The 19,508-nt window shown below is 36.8% G+C and overlaps 1 protein-coding gene across 5 annotated transcripts; it reads left to right on the top strand.

Annotated features, from left to right (window-relative positions):
• The first annotated feature begins 1 nt into the window (after window position 1).
• kif20bb (kinesin family member 20Bb) lies at window positions 2-17,826 on the top strand. 5 transcript variants are annotated; one of them, XM_058793076.1, is made up of 31 exons: window positions 2-240; window positions 441-563; window positions 658-747; window positions 959-1,078; window positions 1,188-1,326; window positions 1,644-1,828; window positions 1,937-1,994; window positions 2,122-2,319; window positions 2,439-2,550; window positions 2,642-2,713; window positions 2,787-2,936; window positions 3,071-3,233; window positions 3,327-3,572; window positions 3,753-3,889; window positions 4,101-4,230; window positions 6,794-6,998; window positions 7,074-7,135; window positions 7,247-7,366; window positions 10,377-11,434; window positions 11,639-11,777; window positions 11,881-12,003; window positions 12,093-12,153; window positions 12,259-12,381; window positions 13,347-13,450; window positions 13,542-13,658; window positions 14,266-14,418; window positions 14,558-14,749; window positions 15,152-15,226; window positions 15,335-15,473; window positions 15,586-15,722; window positions 17,444-17,826. In XM_058793076.1, exons 1-31 carry the CDS (start codon window positions 46-48, stop codon window positions 17,540-17,542), a joined length of 5,025 nt encoding a protein of 1,674 aa, XP_058649059.1. In that variant the 5' UTR covers window positions 2-45; the 3' UTR covers window positions 17,543-17,826. The 5 variants fall into 5 exon arrangements, with proteins under 5 accessions (XP_058649059.1, XP_058649061.1, XP_058649058.1 ...); XM_058793078.1 differs by having other exon boundaries at window positions 110-253; window positions 17,444-17,824; XM_058793075.1 differs by having other exon boundaries at window positions 119-253; window positions 451-563; window positions 17,444-17,824.
• Window positions 17,827-19,508: the final 1,682 nt, after the last annotated feature.

Genomic DNA, 19,508 nt, shown 5'->3' with positions numbered 1-19,508 from the left:
GGACCACATGAGTTAATTGGGCTTTACGGGTCATGTAGTTCGCATATGCCATTTTTGCGTTGGTTTCGCTTATCGTGTCAGTCAAGTAGAACTACAGTACCTTTTACTTCCGCTTTGGGGGTGAAGGTACGTCGTAGCGAACTCTCCGATTGGTCCGATTTGAACAGAGTGGCCGCGACGGCAGGAAAGAAGCATGTTATCGATGTAAACGGGTTACGGTTAATAACAATAAAGCGAAAAGTAAGTGAAATTGGTGAGTATGAAAACACACGGGTGATAGATACTTTTACATTTTTCCATGTTGTTCAAAATAGTTGCTTAATTGAATTGGAAAAAAATCTCAGGCAGTAGCTCATTTAATACGTTCAATAGTCGATGCGTCATTGTTGTTTCCCTTTTGTTTGTAGCCACTTAAATTTGTCGTATAATAACATTTTTAGCTAAACGTAGGCTTCGTCAAGATGATGGAATCGTGTTTAAATCATAAGCCTGGGAGAGTTGGCTCTATAACGGCTGAGGACCTCCGGAAAGATCTTTCCATCGAGTTTTCCAAATTATCAAGGGTATTTATTATTATCAAACATATTTCATGTTTTAAAGTCCTCGAATTTAGGCTGTAAATTAGTATGTCATGTTTCATATTTCTGTTTTCAACAGGACTCAGTATTTCTGGACAAAGAGCATCTGCAGGTCTATCTCCGTGTCCGCCCATTCACTACTGCAGAGAGAACAGAAGGAGAATCGCAGGTGCCCGCTAAATTCTGACATGTTTTATAAATTTTTATACAATGTTTGAGAAATTCTGTTATGACCCATATGTGTTTTTAACTTTTATTGTGTGGATATGGGTTTGAAACAACATGAGGATGAAAAGTGAATGATGAATTTTAATTTTGGGGTGAACTATACTTTTAATGTGCTCAATGCAATTTGTTATGACTGTAATCTCTTCAAACAGGAGTGCATCTCAATTGAGCCTCCAGATACCGTGATTCTGAAGGCACCTAGAGCATCTCTGACAGCCAGACACAGTGAGAGATTCGGGACACAGCTGGCACAACGATTTCAGTTCTCACAGGTATGAGGACAGCCACAGTCACCTCTGGCATTGTCATTTATTGCAGACAGGCTTCAGTGATGTTATCAAGTGTTTCTGCTGTAATATGATTGCTGAATTCATGTTTTAGGTGTACGGTCCAGAAACGACACAAAGAGATATATTTGATGGAACAGCCAAAAGCCTTGTGAAAGAAGTGTTGGATGGAGGGAATTCCTTGATCTTTTCTTATGGAGTTACTAATGCTGGGAAGACGTTTACTTTTTTTGGTAAGAATTTTGTATGAGATGTTTGTTTGTGGGGCAGTCGTGGCCTAATGGTTGGAGAGTCAGACTTGTAATCCGAAGGTTGCGGGTTCGAGTGTCAGGTCTGGCAGGGATTGTAGGTGGAGGGAGTGAATAACCAGCGCTTTCTTCCACCTTCAATACCACAACTGAGGTGAGACCCTTGAGCAAGGCACCGAACCCCCAACTGCTCCCCGGGCGCCGCAGCAAAAATGACTTTGGCCACATGTCACTTCACTTTCACTTTCACTTAATTATACATTGCACTGTATGTATGTATAGCTTTCTATTTTATGTTGTAGGCCCTGATTCAGATAGTGGAATTCTGCCCAGGTCATTAAATGTGATCTTTAACAGCATAGAAGGCAGAAATTATTCTCAAAATAACATCAAGCCTCACAGATGTGTCGACTTTATAAGACTCACCAAAGAGCAGCAGGATGAGGAAGCGACAAATAAGAGAAACTTTCTTCGCCGATTTAAAGATGTAAATTATTTGTATATATATTTTCTTTTTTCTTATTGTATATTGTTTTTTTAGCACAGAGAAGTAAATTACTAATACTCACATCTTGGCTGTTTCTTTGTTTATCAGATTGACCCCCAGAAAACCCTGTCTAGCATGTCCAGCTCCAGCTGTTCATCATTTGAAAGTAAGTATTATTGAATGTTTTATGTATTTTACTCTACCTTTGAAATAGTTTTTGAGCATTCTGTCAGTGAGCATAAACACATTACAAACATTGATTTTAATTTGTTTTTTTGTTTTTTTCTCCCCAGGCTCCACCTCTAGTGACACAAATGGGGACAGTGTCTGTTTGGATGAGACCTCTTATGTTAAATTTTCTGTGTGGGTCTCCTTTTGTGAAATCTACAATGAAAACGTCCATGATCTGCTTGATGTTGTTCCAAATGGCTCTCACAGAAGGAATGTTTTGCGGCTAGCCCAAGATGTTAAAGGAAATGCTTTTGTGAAAGGTAACCAACTGTTTTCTGGCTTGAAAATAATAATAATAATTGAATGAATGTTTACATTTAAATATTTTATAAAAAAAAAAATTAATATATTTTTAATATTTAAAAATATTTCCCTCCAGATCTAAAATGGGTTCAAGTCAACAGTGCAGAAGAGGCATTAAAAGTTGTGAAAATCGGAAGGAAAAATCAAAGTTTTTCATCCACCAAGCTCAACAATGTCTCTAGCAGAAGGTGCTTCATTTTAAATCACTGTAGTGTTAATATTTAACTTGAACATTTTATTATGTTTTGAAATTTTATAACATATACATTTTCTCCATAGCCACAGTATATTTTCCATTCGGATCTTGCGTATTGATGATGTCGGTGTTCCTCGAGTTCAGACAATAAGCGAGTAGGTGACCTCAATACTAACATGCTTTAACATGGAATCATTGATTTATTCATTAATTAACTTATTTTTAAAGGTTGTCATTATGTGATTTGGCTGGATCTGAGCGATGTGCAAAGACTCAGAACCGAGGAGACCGCTTAAAAGAAGCTGGAAACATCAACACTTCCTTGTTAACGCTAGGGAAATGCATCAATGCTCTGAGGCTTAACCAAACGCAAACCAAGTGAGAAAGTGTCCACTTTTAAAACAACTAATTTGCTTGCTGCATTAGATGTATTTGTCTTCTGTTTCATTAGTCCTTTGAATTCCTCTTTGAAATTGGGACTTAGAACGCAACTAATAGGTCTTTTTGCACAGGTTTCATCAGCACATCCCCTTCAGAGAGAGCAAACTCACACATTATTTGCAGGGTTTTTTCTGTGGCCATGGAAAAGTCTGCATGATCATCAACATAAACCAGTGTGCCTCTGTATATGATGAAACCCTGAATGTCCTCAAGTTCTCAGCAGTGGCTCAGAAGGTTTGCAGGAACCATTATTGGATATTAAATTATCAGGCATTTTACTCTCTTTGCTATTTATTAATTTTGTTGTTTTACCTTTTGCCCTTATAGGTGGTGGTCCACAACCCTAAACCAGCTCCTAGCATTGCGCTCAAGAGATCTGCCAGAGATGTGTCCATGATAATCAATAACGCTGATAAGAAGGATTGGACCAGGAGAAGCTCGCTCATGGGCTGGGAGATGAGCCTAGAGGACGTGCAGGAGGATGAAGATGATGAAGAAATGGGTGAGGATGATGGTGAGAGCATGGAGGACAACACTGTCCTAGAGGCTACAGAAAGTCAAGAGCTGTGTGAGGTATTCAAGGTGTTTTTTCAGTTTCAGTAATTGTGTTTTAATATTCAAGGTGTTTTTTCAGTTTCAGTTATTGTGTTTTAGTATTCAAGGTGTTTTTTTTTTTTAGTTTCAATTATTGTGTTTTAGTTTTCAATGTTATTTTAGACTATATGATATGCTAATATGATACATTCGATACAGCTTCAGTTGAAAATTGAAGAGCTCCAAGAGAAGCTGTCCAAAGAAGAGTCTGAAAAAATAATTATGGAATCTCGTATTCGTGAGGAAGTCACTGCAGAGTTTATGGAGCTGTTTTCTAACATGGAAAAAGACTACAAGTAAGTCAAGCAATACATTCATTCATTCAAACTGTGTTCAGCACAGGGTTCAAAACCTGTGCTGAACACAAATTGTGACACTTAATTCTTTTAGTGAATCTGACATAACAGTGCACACAACAGTAGTCAGTGGGTGCAATTCATTTCTATGAATTTCTCTTATATTTATTGAAGATGCAGTAATGTATGTTGCCTTTTTTCAATGTTTCAGTGAACGTCTTCAAAGAGAGAAAGAAATTGTTGAGGAAAGAGCAGATAGGAGGCTTGAGCTACTGAAGAATCTGGTCAACAAAACTTCCGAAGAAATGGCTGCTGTTAGCAGTGATGAGAATGCTGCAAAGGTAATTGCAGAGAGCTTCCTCTAATAAGAAAAAGAGGGCAAAATCAAGTGCCATTTATGTCCACTGTTAAAACCTATGTGAATATAGCTGTTATTTCTGCTGTCTTTTGAAAACATTTTTTGGTTCAGTGACTAAATTTTAGCTTCATTTTATTCATTGTGATTTGATGACTTTAGATAGACTGATCTACAGTGGAGAAAAAAATTATTTGATCCCCTGCTGATTTTGTACGTTTGCCTAGAGCCCTGCATTTCGGCCCAGGCCCGACAGGCCCCGACTTTTTTATGCCCCTAGGGCCGGGCTTCGGGCCTGTTTTAGGCTTCACCTTATTTTTATATTTTAGACATCCGTCAGTTAGTGATGAAAAAACAAATGCCGCACTGGTGGAAACAACACGAGACCGTGCCGTCAGCGCAGCTGAAGAGTTCTGCGTTCAAATACACGCAAAAAAGCTTGCCGTAAAGCCCCAGCAAAAGTAATTACCATGAATGTGTCCAGGGGAAATAGTAAGGAGATATTTTAATTATTTACTAATAAACTAGTGTTTTCTGTCAGTGTCGCAAAGATGAAGATGATGATCCTGACTCGCCATCTCCTCATTAGACGTGCCTTTAGAGAGAAGTGCATCTTCACGGATTATGGTTATAATGAAAGAGTTTTTGTTTTTTATTTTATATATTTCTTTAAGTCGTAATTTAAAGCTTTCTATAGATATTTATCATGTCTGTGAGGCATGTATACACTGATTTTCGGTTCATTTTTGTGAAGCGCTCCTGTTTAAGACAAGACGGCAGAAAGCACATCATTGTTTTATTTATTTTATAAAAATTTATTTTTGTTGATATTGTGAGTGCACACAAATAAAAGTAGACCTTTTACAGTTCCGAATGATGTATTTACTCTTACCTTTATGAGCGAAAATTACGGCGTAAGTTGTTTCCATTGAAAAAAATGCAATTGATTGCGCTGGTGCCTCCATGTCCTGCACTTTAGCTTCCACTCTCTGCACAAACTATAGGATACAGTGCACATTTATCTAGGTTTAACGTTTAAACATTGTTATATGCTTAAACTGTTTTAGTATATCTATAGATTTTATTTTAGGCAAGTCGTGATGATTTGAGAAGGCTAAATTTATCAAACATAGGCTATGATCAGTGCCGGTCTGCCACTGGCCGCTTGGTCGTTAGCTTTAAGAAAGAAAAAACTTATTTAATAAATGAAAAATGCTCCAAACGTTTTTCTAAATTAACTTAATTAAAAACTAAACAAAATATAATCACTCTGCCATTACATACAAAACTGAACTATTTTAATAGCTGAAACATGAGCCGTTTTGGGCCTCAAATTTAGGCCGTAGCCCGGCCCTGGCCCGAGACGCTCCGGCCCGGCCTGTCCCATGTCCGACAGCTTATCAGAATTACCGGACCGAGTAATTTTTTTTTCTTCTCCCAAAACGGCTCATGTGTCATGCCCATTTTCAATGTCCTGGCTAGCTTCAATGCCCTGGCGCCTGACGGTACATGGCCCCATCCATCATCCCTTTGATGCGGTGCAGTTGTCCTGTCCCCTTAGCAGAAAAACACCCCCAAAGTGTAATATTCCACCTCCATGTTTGACGGTGGGGATGGTGTTCTTGGGTTCATAGGCAGCATTCTTCCTCCTTCACACACAGCGAGTTGAATTGATGGCAAAGAGCTTGTGATGCCAAAGATTCCTCACCGTTCTCATGATCATTGAAACTCCACAAGGTGAGACCTTGCATGGAGCCCCAGACCGAGCGAGATTGACAGTTATTTTGTGTTTCTTCCATTTGCGAATAATCACACCAACTGTTGTCACCTTCTCACCAAGCTGCTTGGCGATGGTCTTGTAGCCCATTCCAGACTTGAGTCCAGCCCTGACATACTTGGACCGCTCTTTGGCCATGGTGGAGAGTTTGGAATCTGATTGATTGATTGCTTCTGTGGACAGGTGTCTTTTATACAGGTAACAAGCTGAGATTAGGAGCACTCCCTTTAAAGCCGAAACACACTGCACGATTTTCGGCTGTCCCAGATGAAAGACTGGCATCGTGAAGCAATCGTGATGATTTCTGATTGGCCACTATTGATTCACGATGCCAATCTTTCGTCTGGGACAGCCGAAAATCATGCAGTGTGTTTAGGGCTTAAGAAAGTGCTCCTAATCTCAGCTCGTTACCTGTATAAAAGACAACTGGGAGCCAGAAATATTGCTGATTGATAGAGGATCAAATGCTTATTTCACTTATTAAAATGCAAATCAATTTATAACTTTTTTTTTGTTGTTTTTCTGTCTCACACTGTTAAAATAAACCTACCATTACAATTATAGACTGATCATTTCTTTGTCAGTGGGCAAACATACAAAATCAGCAGGGGATCGAATAATTTTTTTCCTCACTGTATATAAATCTTGATGCATTTTATATGTAAAAATAGCGAATTCTACCATATCTGTATCATGGCACACATTTGACATTGAAATGCCATTTGAGAAAAAAATTTTTTTTTTTTTTTTTTTCTTCTCTGCATCATTGTAGGAGGCTAAGATTGAGCTTTTGGACAGCATGATTGAGGCAATGCGAAATGATATAGCTAAGATAAAAGGAGATGCAGAGGCAGTACAGAATTGCTTGACAAATGTCCCTGAATCACCCAGAACAATTAATCATCTGAGGACACAGCTGGAGGAGAAGAGAGATGAGCTTTTCAAAAGCCAACAACATCTCAGTCTTAAAAATAAAGGTGTGTTCAGTTACCACGAAGGGGGGAAAGCTCAGTGTTTTATGACATAAGTCTAATTATATTTTCTCATTTCAGAGTTTGAAGCAATGTGTGTTCAAATGCAGGAATCAAATGACCAGCTTCTCCAAGCAAATAAAGTAATTTGAACTAAAGTTTTCTTTGAAAGGTCTAAGTTTATTGTCAATAGATTGTTTACATGGACTACCTGTATTTTGTTGTATTGATGTTTGTTTGTTTGTCTTTTTTAGAATTATGAAAACCAGAAACTGAGATGTCAGGAACTCATGTCAATCTGCCAGGAGAAAGATGACATGGTCTCTAAATTACAGACTGCTTTGGACCAAAACGTGGAGGCAGCTACTAAAGATGTAAGTTTATAATACACTACTGTTCAAAAGTAATTTTTTATGCTCACCAAGGCTTTATTTACATGATCAAAATGCAGTAAAAGAGATATTCTGAAATTTTATTACATTTTTAAATACACTGAACAAAATTATAAATGCAACACGTTTGTTTTTGCTGTGAATTTGAATTGCTTAACGTTCATCTGGGAAAACAGTGTGTATTATCTCACTAGATTTGTAATGTAAATAATTTATAAACCTTTGTCAACGCAGGAGAATACATCAACCTATTTCTAAATATGCCATTTAATGTACATCACGATTTCAAAATAAAAGTTTCTGAGTTTGCATGTGGCCAAATATTACAATTTAATGGATTTAAACATTGTTTAATCACGCTGTAAAGTGAAATGTCACCAGGTCGTTTGCGCCCTCTGCAGGTATTTATAATACATAATGTACTTAAAGAGGTCATATGATGCTATTTTAAAGATCATTATTTTGTGTATTTGGTGTAACAGAATACATGCATTAATGTTCAAAAAACACATTATTTTTCAAATACTGTACATTATTGTAGTTCCTCTATGCCCCACCTCTCTCAAACGCATCATTTTCTACAAAGCCCCTCCTTCCAACAAGCACAGTCTGCTCTGATTGGCCAGCTGACACAGTGCATTGTGATTGGCCGAACACCACAAGCACGCGTCAGAAATGTAACACCCTTTACCATAATCGCGAACTTCAGCTTTCAAGTTAGTTTTACCATCAGTTCAAGCCCGAAAGGGGAACAGAGTCGCGTGACAGACACAGTGATGATGCTCATATGTATTTGCAGTACACAAGCAGGCTGTACACTCAGCTGTGATGTGACCCTGTTCCCCTCTCACACACACACGACACGTTATGTGCAAAACTCCAGTCAGTAGAAAATACTTGAACTAATAACAAAACATACTTACAGTAGCTGATTCAGTAACGCCAGATTGTCATAGCAAAGTGGGAATTTTTTTTGTTCATCTTCGGAACACAATTTAAGATATTTTGGTTGAAAACCGGGAGGCTTGTGACTGTCCCATTAACTGCCAAAGAATTAACACCGTCAAGGCCCAGAAAAGTATGAAAGACATAGTCAAAATAGTTAATCTGCCATCAGTGGTTTAACCATAATTTTACGAAGCTACAAGAATACTTTTTGTACGCGAAGAAAACAGAAATAATGACTTTATTCAACAATTCGTCTCCTCCGCATCAATGTAGCGCCATTTTGGAGATTATCAACGGGACACAAATGTAAGATGATGTCTTTCATACTTTTCTGGGCCTTGACAGTGTTAATTCTTTGGAAGTCAATGGGTCACAAACCAACTGGTTTTCATCCAAAATATCTTAAATTGTGTTCCGAAGATGAACGAAGCTTTTATGGGTTTGGAACGACATGGGGTAAAGTGATTAATGACAAAATTTTTATTTTGGGGTAGAGTAACCCTTTAAGTTGGTTATGTTCATATTATATATATATATATATATATATATATATATATTTATAGGCATATTATATTATGTATTTTTACGGTGTTGTTCAATAAAACCATGTAATTACTTGGTTTTGATATTTTATTTGAGCCAATTATTATTGCCTTATCGTTAGTTTATATATAAATAGGCATACTAAAGCCTAGTTTTCACTTAGGTCTATTTGTGTTACTAAAAAATATCAGATTACTCGGTTATCAAAATAATCAGTTGATTACTTGATTACCAAAATAATCATTAGTTACAGCCCTAGATTAGTTAAAATATTTCAAAATACAACTGCATTGTTTTACTTTTTGTAATTAAGACTTATATATTATTATATATTAAGTATTTTGTCATTGAAAATTTCTTAAAAATAGTATTAAAATATTGTCTCATTCTAGTGAACCAAGTATACACCCCTAGTGTCGATAAGCGGTGATATAGCTCATAATTTTCCAAGTGTATGATATAGCTTTCATTCTTCAGGTCAACCATATATTCATGAGAAAAAAAAAAAAAAAAACCTTCCTTTGAATAAGGAAGTAGTATAGTATACTTTCAAATTTTCAAGTTGCCACAGTCATTGCATGCTTTGCATGTGCTGCCCCATCCTCCAACCCCCGGAAAACCCCTGATTATTCCAGATTTGAGTGTCACCTGATACTTCAGAAATCATTCTAATATGCTGATTTGTTGCTCAAAAATATTGTTATTGACAACAGTTGTGCTGCTTAATATTTTATTGAAAATCAATATTTTTTTCCAGATTATTTAATAAATAGAAACTCTCAGTAATATAGTTTATAATGTTTTGTGACACAAATGTCTTTATTGTCACTTTTGGTCAGTTTAATGCATCCTTGATTAATAAAAAATATAAATTTCTTTCAAAAGTAAAATATCATACTGACCCCAGATATTTGAATGGTAGTGCATGTTGACCGATTCCAGTTCAGTTAGGGTTTGTCCTTACGGAATGATCTCTGATTAAGAGTGGTGACCTACAAGTATGACTGACTGAAAATGAACATTCTGTCTTTCACTTATTTAATTTCAAATCTGTATGCTGTTATTTTATTTTTATTTTATTTTTATTTCTGTGAACACAAAAGATGAATTTAAGTATCTTGTCACAACTCTTTATAACCAATTAGAGTGTATAGTGACCAGTGCGTCAAAATCCAAAAAGGACATTAAAAACACCACAAAAGTAGCTCGTAATAGGTTTATTTCAGAGTCTTAATACAATAGCTTGTCTGAAAAAAAATCTAGAAATCTGTAAATCACTGAAAATTCAGCAGAAATCCTGTGTATTTTTATGGTGTTTTGTCTTTTTTTAGAGTTTGACAGACATGGTCACTATAAACTACCACTATATTCAAAGGAGTTTTTTGAAAATTCTTGAATTCTGCTTCAAGAAATAAATAGTTTTATGAGGTGGTACACGTACATTTAGTTATGCATTTGCAGTGTAATGGCTCATGTTTTTTCTTTCATTCCCAATGTACAGAGGGCTTTCATTAATAATATCAAAGAAGAAATCCTAAATTTCAGAAACAACTGTAAGTGTATGCTGAAAGAAGATGGTGAACCTAGAGGGGAGGAAATGACAAATCAGGAAACTCAGCAGCTTTTGCAAGAACTGAAAATGAAAGAGGAGCAGCTGAATGAACTTAAACTTGAGCGTTGTTCACTTGAGAAAAAAGTGTGTGATCTCTCTGATAGACTGGCAGAGCTGACTCGTGCACATGAAGCCACTGTGGTGATGGAGAGAGCAGAGGTCTACAAAGTCACAAATGAGAACAAGACTCTTGCCAATGAGCTACATGAACTTCAGCAGACAGCCAATGAGATGGGCTCAAAGCTCAAAACTCTGCAGATAGAATTGAACACTCAGACAAAGATTGCCAATGAGCTTTCAGAAGAACTTGATGCAGCCAAAGCTTTGATTAAGGAACATCAAGCAGAGTTTTGCAATCAGTCCAGAACTATTGAATCCTTAATGACAGATGCAGATAATTTGCATCAGGAACTCAGTGTCTGTCAGCTCACTCATGAGAAAAAGGAGGCTGAATGTGAGAAGATGTTGGAGTTATCTCATGAGAAGAGCCGACAGATCAGTGACCTGGAGCAGGAGGTCAGCCAGACCAGAGCAAACATGTGCCAGCTGGAGGAACTCTGCAGTCAGCTTAAATATGAGCGTGATGCCCAGGCACAAGAGTACCAGAGCCTACTGAGCCGTTATGACGCTCAAAAGTTTGTTGTGGCCCAAATAAAAAGTAACTCTGAGCTCCTGGAAGAACTGACTGCTCTGAAACATCAGCAGGGGAGGATAGAAGAACAAGAGCAAGACTCCAGAGATGATTGCTGGAAAACTCTGCAGGACAAACTCATTCAAATTCTGAGCAAACTGAACCAGCACGGGGAAGTTCTGAACATAGTAAGAACAATTGTAGAGAATGAGATCTCTAAGCCAAGAGATGAGGCAAAGAGGAGAATAACTGCGATGGAGAAAGATCTGGCTCATAAAGATGCAAAACTAGAGACTAAAGCCCAAGAGATTTTGAAGTAGGTTCTCATTTCTCATCCAAACGTTTTGATAAGTTGAGGAGTACATCCTCATTTCTGTTGAGTCAGAGTCTTTTTTTCTATGCACTAGATTTTACTGCTCATTCTCTTCAACTATTTATTTATAGTTGCTTAAGCATGGAACTGAGAAAAATGATTTGATGAACATCAGCTGGTTTGATTGATCTTTTGGTCTTTTTATAGATTGAGAGAACTTGTCAACGATGGACTTAATAAAATCAAGACCATGAGTTGTGATTTGCAGCAGGTGGAGACAGAGCGATCTGATGTCAGAGATCAGTTATCTGAGGCTAAAATGCAGAAAGAACAGTTAGAGAAACAGGTTGGAAAAATCGCTGCCTTTGTCTTTTGTTAGTGTGGTAAAAGTGATATAAACAGGGTTTTTTTTCTTATTTTTTTTTAACAATGCTGTTTTATTCCTTCAGATTTTGATCTTAAGTGAAGAAAAGAAAATGTTTCAGCAGAAGCTATGTGAAGCAAATGAGATGAGGGATCAGGCTGGACACAGTTTGAGCTGTACAGAGCAATCTATTGAGCCACAGCAGACTGTGAGTGCTGCTCTTTCTCTCAGCTTTGTTCAGTTTGTGATGTTATCAGGTCTCAAATGCTGGATTATTCCACATCTTTTCACTCACAGGTGAAGTCTAACCATGCCATAGAAGAAGAAAACATTCAGACTTTCCAAACAACCTGTCAGGGTAACCTATATGTCTTTTCATTTAAGCACTTTTTTCTGCAGTACCAATTGGTGTTAACAAAATCGGCTTACGTTTTGTCCTCAGTAAGATTGATTTTGTTTGCAGATATTTTGGCAGAGCAGAAGCTGATTGAGAAGACGTGTGTGAACTTAAATAAAGACTGCACACAGACAGATGAGGAGGAGTTGCTGCAGGCCAGACAGAACGAGATTGAATCCATAACTGAAGGTGGCTGAGTCTATTCTAATTGTAATTCGTATAAATCTCTGCTAGACAACATACTGTGAGAAGTCAGCAAGATTCAGTTTAGGGAATTCAAATGTAAAGTTACTTCAATACCAAGTAGATACAAGAATAAAAAGATGCCGGTCTTTTTTCAGTATCAGCAGTAATCTATTATTTGTCATATTAATCTAATGTGTTAATATTAATTAAACGACAATATCTACTTTTTAATCTTCTATTTCAATTCTTTTATGTATTATTTCATGTATTAACTTACAACCCGAATTCCGGAAATGTTGGGACGTTTTTTTTTTATTTGAATAAAAAAATCACATGAGACGAAAACTCATAACCTCGATGCCCAGACGTCTTCAAACTGTTTTGAAAAGAGGAGATGCTACACCATGGTAAACATGCCCCCGTCCCAACTATTTTGAGACCTGTAGCAGGTATCAAATTTGAAATGAGCTCATTTTGTGCAAAGAATTAAAAAAAAAATATTTCTTTGTTCTTTACTTAGTTTACTTACTGTTTAAGTACTTGAAATTAGTTTGTTAAAATATACACTACTATTTTCTATTTTTATTTATTTGGATTCTTTTCCGCAAGGATGCATTAAATTGATCAAAAATTACAGTAAATACATTTATAATGTTGCAAAAGATTTCCTTTTCGGATAAATGCTGTTCTTTTCTTTACCAGTCACCAGAAAGAAGTACCAGAATTTAATGTCCTCAAAAATATTAAAGTGTGACACATTTGTCAACATTGATAATAAGAAATGTTTCTTGAGCACCAAATCAGCATATTAGAATGATTTCTGAAGTGTTATGTGATACTGAAGACATAGATTTCACTGGTACTGGTGTCATCTACCAAAATTCCGGGACCGTGGTAATGCTGCTTTGGTCACACTGTTCAGTTCACCTCTAACTGAAGCTAACCTCAGACATTTCTGTTCTTCTCAGATCTTGCAAAACTGCAGGAGATGTATCAGAAACCAAGTGTCGGTGTCTCAGATGAACCTCAGCAGGAAGAACGGAGAGCTTGCAGACCTGCGGAAAACACAAAAGTAAAAACCTCCAACTCTTTGATCCCTCCGACTTTTCCATAACTGGCTTTTTCCAGCAGTAGAAAATGACTTCCTTTTGATGTTTCGGCAGCCTAATGAGGAGCAGGCAGATGATAAGCAGGAAAAGGGGCTGGATGGAGCAGCCGTAGGGAAAGTGGCTCAGGTAGCAAGGCGACTAGAGGGTGACCAACAGAACAGGCTGCAGCTGGTAATAGGATCAGTCTTTCCATCTCTCTCTCCCGGTCTCATTATTTTCTTTTCACAGGCTTTAGGGCAGGATTTAGCTCTGAGTAGTAATTTATTTACGCAGCAGGTGTCTAAGTTAATATCATTTTTGTGGTCCAAGTGACCTGCCAACAGGAGGAATGACAGGACTACAGCAGGACATTAATATCACTGCAGAAAAGTAGAATGTGCAATCCTCTTAATTCATTTTACAATTATTAATTCATTACACTTCTTTTACACAGTATTTGCTCAAAATCCACCAAAAATTGTCGTCAATTTGCACTACTCAGATTTTGTATTTTGGAACTGACACTAAGTGGAATGATAATTTTTATTTGGCAAGTTGAGGAATGTTATTGGCCAAAGCCTAATAATTTCTAAATGACTAAATATTGCCTCATTGATCATCCTGAGCAGTGTAACAGCCTATCAGTAGTTAAGATATAGAATTATTAGGCCATTGCGAATGAGAGAAAACTGAAGGATTTTAAAAGGCTTTACATCAGTAACAATGTTTTACGATAGTGCTAATATAATATTAAAGTAAATATTTTTTTCTTTTTCACTTACCTTCATACTGATTACAGGAAATATTAAAGCAGCAGCTGGCTAAGAAGCAGGATACCATTGGGAAATTACAAAGGGAAAAAGATTTGGCTGCCCAGAAAGTTGGCAGTTCCAAACAGACATCAACCGTGAAGACAAAGAATAAAGGCAACTCTTTTAGTCCAACACAAGAGGTCAGTAGAGTGATATTAATGCAAAATGCATAGAGCTTATAAGAAGCGTAAAAGCAATACAAAGACTGGAATAGCTCTGGTCTGTATGATAATTGGTTACTGTGGATAAATAATATATGTTGGTTATCACTCAATGCAGGTGGCAGAACTCGACTCCTCCATCCTGTCCACAAAGAGTCTCCGAAAAGAGCGCTTCCCCAAACCAGAGCTAGAAATCAGCTTTACACCACTTAAACCTGACCGAATGAAGGTCAGGAAACCAGGAGAAGCGGAGTCTGTCACGATAAAACTGCGACGTACAGCCAGAAAGAGAAAGAGCCCAGAGATGGAGGTATTCACACACTATGTCTAAACACTTTGTTGTGGTTTCTAAACAGTTGAAAATGATCCAGGTTCCCATTGTCAGGGAATTTCAAAGGTTTTGAGTTTTCACATCTGGAAATGTCATGGAAGTTTCTATAATCTATACACATTTTTAATTATTTAGATTTAGTTTAATTAGTTAGTTAGACCTATTAATTGATTTAGATATATAAACATGATTAATTCTAAACGTGTATTGCAGCTGCAGTTAGTTGCAGTAAACTATTTTTAGAAATTCTTGTTAAATTGTGAGACATTTAAAAAAATGAACAATGAAAAACATTAATCATGTGTGCTAATGACTTGGTCATCGTACATATAATGCAACACATAATCCTATAACTTGTGTTATATGTGTTTGTTATTCTAGAACTCTGTGGAGCCAGAAAATCGAAAAAACCGACGGCTGAAGGTGAACAACAAGGAAAACATGCAATCTATTGAGGTGACTTTCTGTCATTTAATACACCTGTGACATCTCACGTCTTACTCTGTAATGTTTATTCGATAATACACTGTGATAGTTGTATTCTGTATTTTCGCACCTTACCAGACTCCCACAGTGCAAGGGGAAAAGGTGAGTCAATTAAAGCAGAAATACTCTCCTGCCATCCTGAAAGTTAAAAAAGACGGAGCCCTGCAGAAGATTGGAGACTTTATCCAGAGCTCTCCAACCCTCTTTGGGAGCAAAGGTCAGCGCTGCCTCTTAATTTTACACTCAGTCAATGGCATCGATTGGAGCTCTCTGCCAAAAGTGTTTCATACTGGATCTCAGCATGACCCAACTTCTAACTCCCTCCTCAGCCAAAAAGATCATGAGCGTGGTGAATGTTAAATCCCCCGCACCGCCGAATCCTTCTGAAAACAACAAACCCAAGAAATCCAAACGAAAGCTCTTCAAGACTCGGGTTTCCTCCCCGCTGGACATACCCTCTCATCCTGTAAGTAGTGTTTTCTGTGCGTTAGTAACGTAAGAGTGAATCATAAGCATGTATGTATGAATAAATGAATGAGAAGCATATCATTTGTTAGAGATAATGTAATGACAACTATATACCATTTTAAGCCTCAAAAAGACAAGGTTGATAGTCAATCTGCTTTAAAGATTGTTTTAATTTCAGTGTTACATTTTTTTTTTTTTTTTACTTTTTTCAATCCCAACTTAATATGCAGAGTAAATTAAGCAGTACATATATTTATGAAATATCTAGGGGTGTCCCCGAATAGTCGACGATTGGATGCTTCGATTCGAGGAGGCTGATTCGACTCCAAATCTCACAGTCGAATATTCGCAAGGTGTTATGATCATGCCATTTTGGCTATACAGTTGTGCTCAGTGTCTGATTTCGCATAGAACTACCGGTTTTCTCCCAATAAGTTAATATACAGCCTATTATGATAATGCTGTAAATAAGAATCTTAAAAGAAAAAGCTTTAAATAAATATTTTAACGTGCGTGAATAAATCCAACCACCCCTATAGATTAAAGTTTCGCTTTCTAATCCGTCACCGACAGAGGAGCATCTTGGCGGCAGGGATTTAAATCTATAACAAGACTCAAATTGACACAGGCAGAGTGGAAGACTTCATTTTTTTTCGATCAGTAGGGTACAACAAGTGATTTCAAAACGTTTCAGTCGGTTTATTTATATCGTGTATATGTTATTTATCTCGTATAAGATGCATTTGTTTGAGTTACACTACAGTAAAGCGCTTCACTGTAGTACTATACGGTGATTATCTCTTCAGCGCTCGGTGCGAGCAGAACAACAATGCAGAATATTAATAACTATGACTGTCATATACATAGCATTATAATGAGAACAGTATTATAATAAAACTCTGTGATTTTTTTTTTAGTGTTTAGTTGTGTTTCTGCATGTTATTGCGTGAAGAAGAACGCGTCCACAAAAGGAGTTCATTCAGAGCCGCGCAGACGCGTTCATGTGCATTCGGGGCATTTTGTGCAGATAGCCTATAAGTTGTAATATTAACGTTATGTTATATAAATAACGAAGCGTATTCTATGTGAGATAAATTAGTTAAATCCCATTGATTAAAAACCTGCTATCATATGCTTCATTCTACTGGTCATCTTCAGCGCGCGCAGCTCAAAGCAGAAATGCATAACGTTATAACTACAATCATATACATAATGTTATATTGAGAGCACTATTGTAAAAAAAAAAATGTTGTGAATTTTTAAGGGTTTCGCTGACATTTATTGTTAACTATCTTTTAATTAAAACATAAAACATTATTTACCCAGTTTGTATCTGCGAGGTGTCCGTTACACATTTTCCCTGTGTATTTATGACTGTCGAATGACTGACTTGACTCTTGGTAATGTATTTTGCCCCGCCCCCAAATATATGATTCGACTATCGGCATGATTCGAAAATTCCGATTCGACTATGAAAATCCTTAGTCGGGGACACCCCTAGAAATATCATTCTTTTATATGTTTAAGTTTGACGTTTAGAAATAATTGAAGTAAGTTCTAAAGCCTTGTTGAGTAAAAGAAATCTGTGATGCATTGTTTATTTTGACGTGTGTGTTTGTTTGTTGTGGTACGGAGGTACAGTTTAAAATGTATTTGTTCAGGACAAAAAAATCCATGCTGCAATGCTGTCAGATGAATGTGTATTAAATCATTTTACAGATCATTGGAGGCAGTGATGATGATAATAAAGAGAGCGATCATCTCATAATCAAGAGAAAACTCAGAACAAGAACTGCCAAGAGATGGTCCAAACATTAATTTGATGGCCAAGTATAACTTAAGTTTTTTTTGTTTTTTTTTCTCCATATAAATTGTTTGTCATATATTTTGTAGATTTTGTTTGTTTAATATCTGAATGTTGTTGAAGTGTTCATGTTTGTTTCATTAACACTGGAAATGTTTGTAAATATTTTATAAATGTAACTCAGAACCATTTTAAAAATTGTTTACTTTTTTAAATTCAGCTTTTGCTTTCCTGTGATTATGTGACAATGTTCATTAAAAAAAAGAAATAAAAAAAAGCTTAAAAGCAGATCATTTGGGTTGCATTTCTTATGCGTAGAAATATAAGCTCAATATGCTCAAAGCATTGCTGTCCCTTGAGGTTGGATTTCCCATCATTACATCCTTAAAAAAAAAAAAAAAGCCTCCGTTGAGGAAAGCAGTTCCAAAGAATCAAGGTGAAGGGGATGAAGAGAATGTTCCAGATGAATGTTTGGGGTCACCTTATTGGATGACAGTCATTTATTTCCTGTCAGTAAATGGAGGGTGGCTGTCATCAGAGAAGAGTAAGTAATACATTTTACCTGCACCCCTTGATCTCTGCACTCTACGCGAACACAGGTCACACCTGCACTAATGCACTCCTCTCTTTGCGAGGTGAAATAAAATGTGACATTGAAAACAAACCTTTCTATGCGAGTGTGTATCGTCGTAGCGGCTATGGTTGCTTGTATTTGCAAGTTCCTTTGTGGAATTGGGTTGTAAAAGTATGCTGTCCTTAATGTACTCAATAACGCATTCAATAAATGTCCTCTGAGATGTTCCCATTTTCTAGGGACAGTCCTGGTTTTTGGTGTCCCTCCTGAAATGTCTTTATTTTATAGCATGACAACAGTATCCTGCAAAAAGTCTGACAAACACAACCTTCTGGTTACCGCAGCAATCATACAGTGATTATTTTCATAAGTAAAGGAGGTTGCAAGCCACTAATTGCTTGGTTGCACACTGCTAATTTATGAAAAACATAACCTGGGTGAGAACAGAGCACCTTTAATATCAGTACTATCATCAAAGTACACCCCGATGTGAATAAATAATCAACTAAACAATTACGCTTGGAACAATTACATTTGCAAGCACATATTTTGTGCTCAAAATGAGTCTAGAACACAATTAAGATTTAGAGTAGTATAGTAAACCGTAACGGTTTCACATAAAATAAGTTGTATTTACTGTATATTTACTATTTATTTTGTTTTCTATATAATTGATGATAATATATTTTTTTATCTGTTTGCTGTTTTTCATAGTGTGATTCTTCTCATGTGTGAGTTGTATTAAAGCCAGTTAGGATCAGTTTAATCCACAAACATGATAATTATTGATAATGATGATAGAACATGGAACCCACAAGAGTTAAAAACCGAAAAACATGCAAAAAATTTTAATTCATAAATCGTAAAAAGTTGAGATTTCTTTGATATTTTGACCACCGAACTAGGAAATGTCTACGGTCATGCACGGATGAATTGTTCAGAATAAGATATGACATGCATTTAGAAAATAGGCAGGATGAATTTTCATTTCATGCCAACTTTAATTTACTTGCAGAGCAACGTGAGTTTTAGTGTCATTACAATGCTCTATAGTGTCGTATTAAGTTTAACACCATCACACACAAGAAGTGGATTTTAATTGGTCAGGCTTTGCTTTGGTCTCTGCCCCTGCCACAGTGTGATGAATTGATTGACATCCCCACTGTGTCATCGCAGTTCATCAGCTCACTCTCTAGGCAGCAAGTGGTCTGTTAAGGGAATGTGCTTACGTTTTTAACCACTCTTTGTCTGTATTACTGACCAGAGAAGGGGCAACGCTGCGTGTTGCCGTGTGCTAATATGGTCGTTTGAAGGTTGAGGGATAAATTTGGTGGCCGCTGGCTCATTTCAATCTTGTCTGACCTCATTTTGTTTCATTTAAATGAAATAAAGTCAGTGTGAATTTC

This window comes from Onychostoma macrolepis, chromosome 12, assembly GCF_012432095.1.
Source record: "Onychostoma macrolepis isolate SWU-2019 chromosome 12, ASM1243209v1, whole genome shotgun sequence".
In the NCBI taxonomy this organism is placed as follows: Eukaryota; Metazoa; Chordata; class Actinopteri; order Cypriniformes; family Cyprinidae; genus Onychostoma; species Onychostoma macrolepis.
Note: the sequence above shows the minus strand (reverse complement) of the source record. Positions and strands in the feature narration are given on the sequence as shown.

Excerpts from the sequence above, each read along its gene's own strand:
- kif20bb (XM_058793076.1), top strand. The coding sequence starts at position 46 with ATGCCATTTTTGCGTTGGTTTCGCTTATCGTGTCAGTCAAGTAGAACT. Across the intron at positions 12,004-12,092 it reads CTATTGAGCCACAGCAGACT|GTGAAGTCTAACCATGCCAT; the intron begins GTGAGTGCTGCT and ends TTTCACTCACAG. Across the intron at positions 14,419-14,557 it reads CTTTTAGTCCAACACAAGAG|GTGGCAGAACTCGACTCCTC; the intron begins GTCAGTAGAGTG and ends CACTCAATGCAG.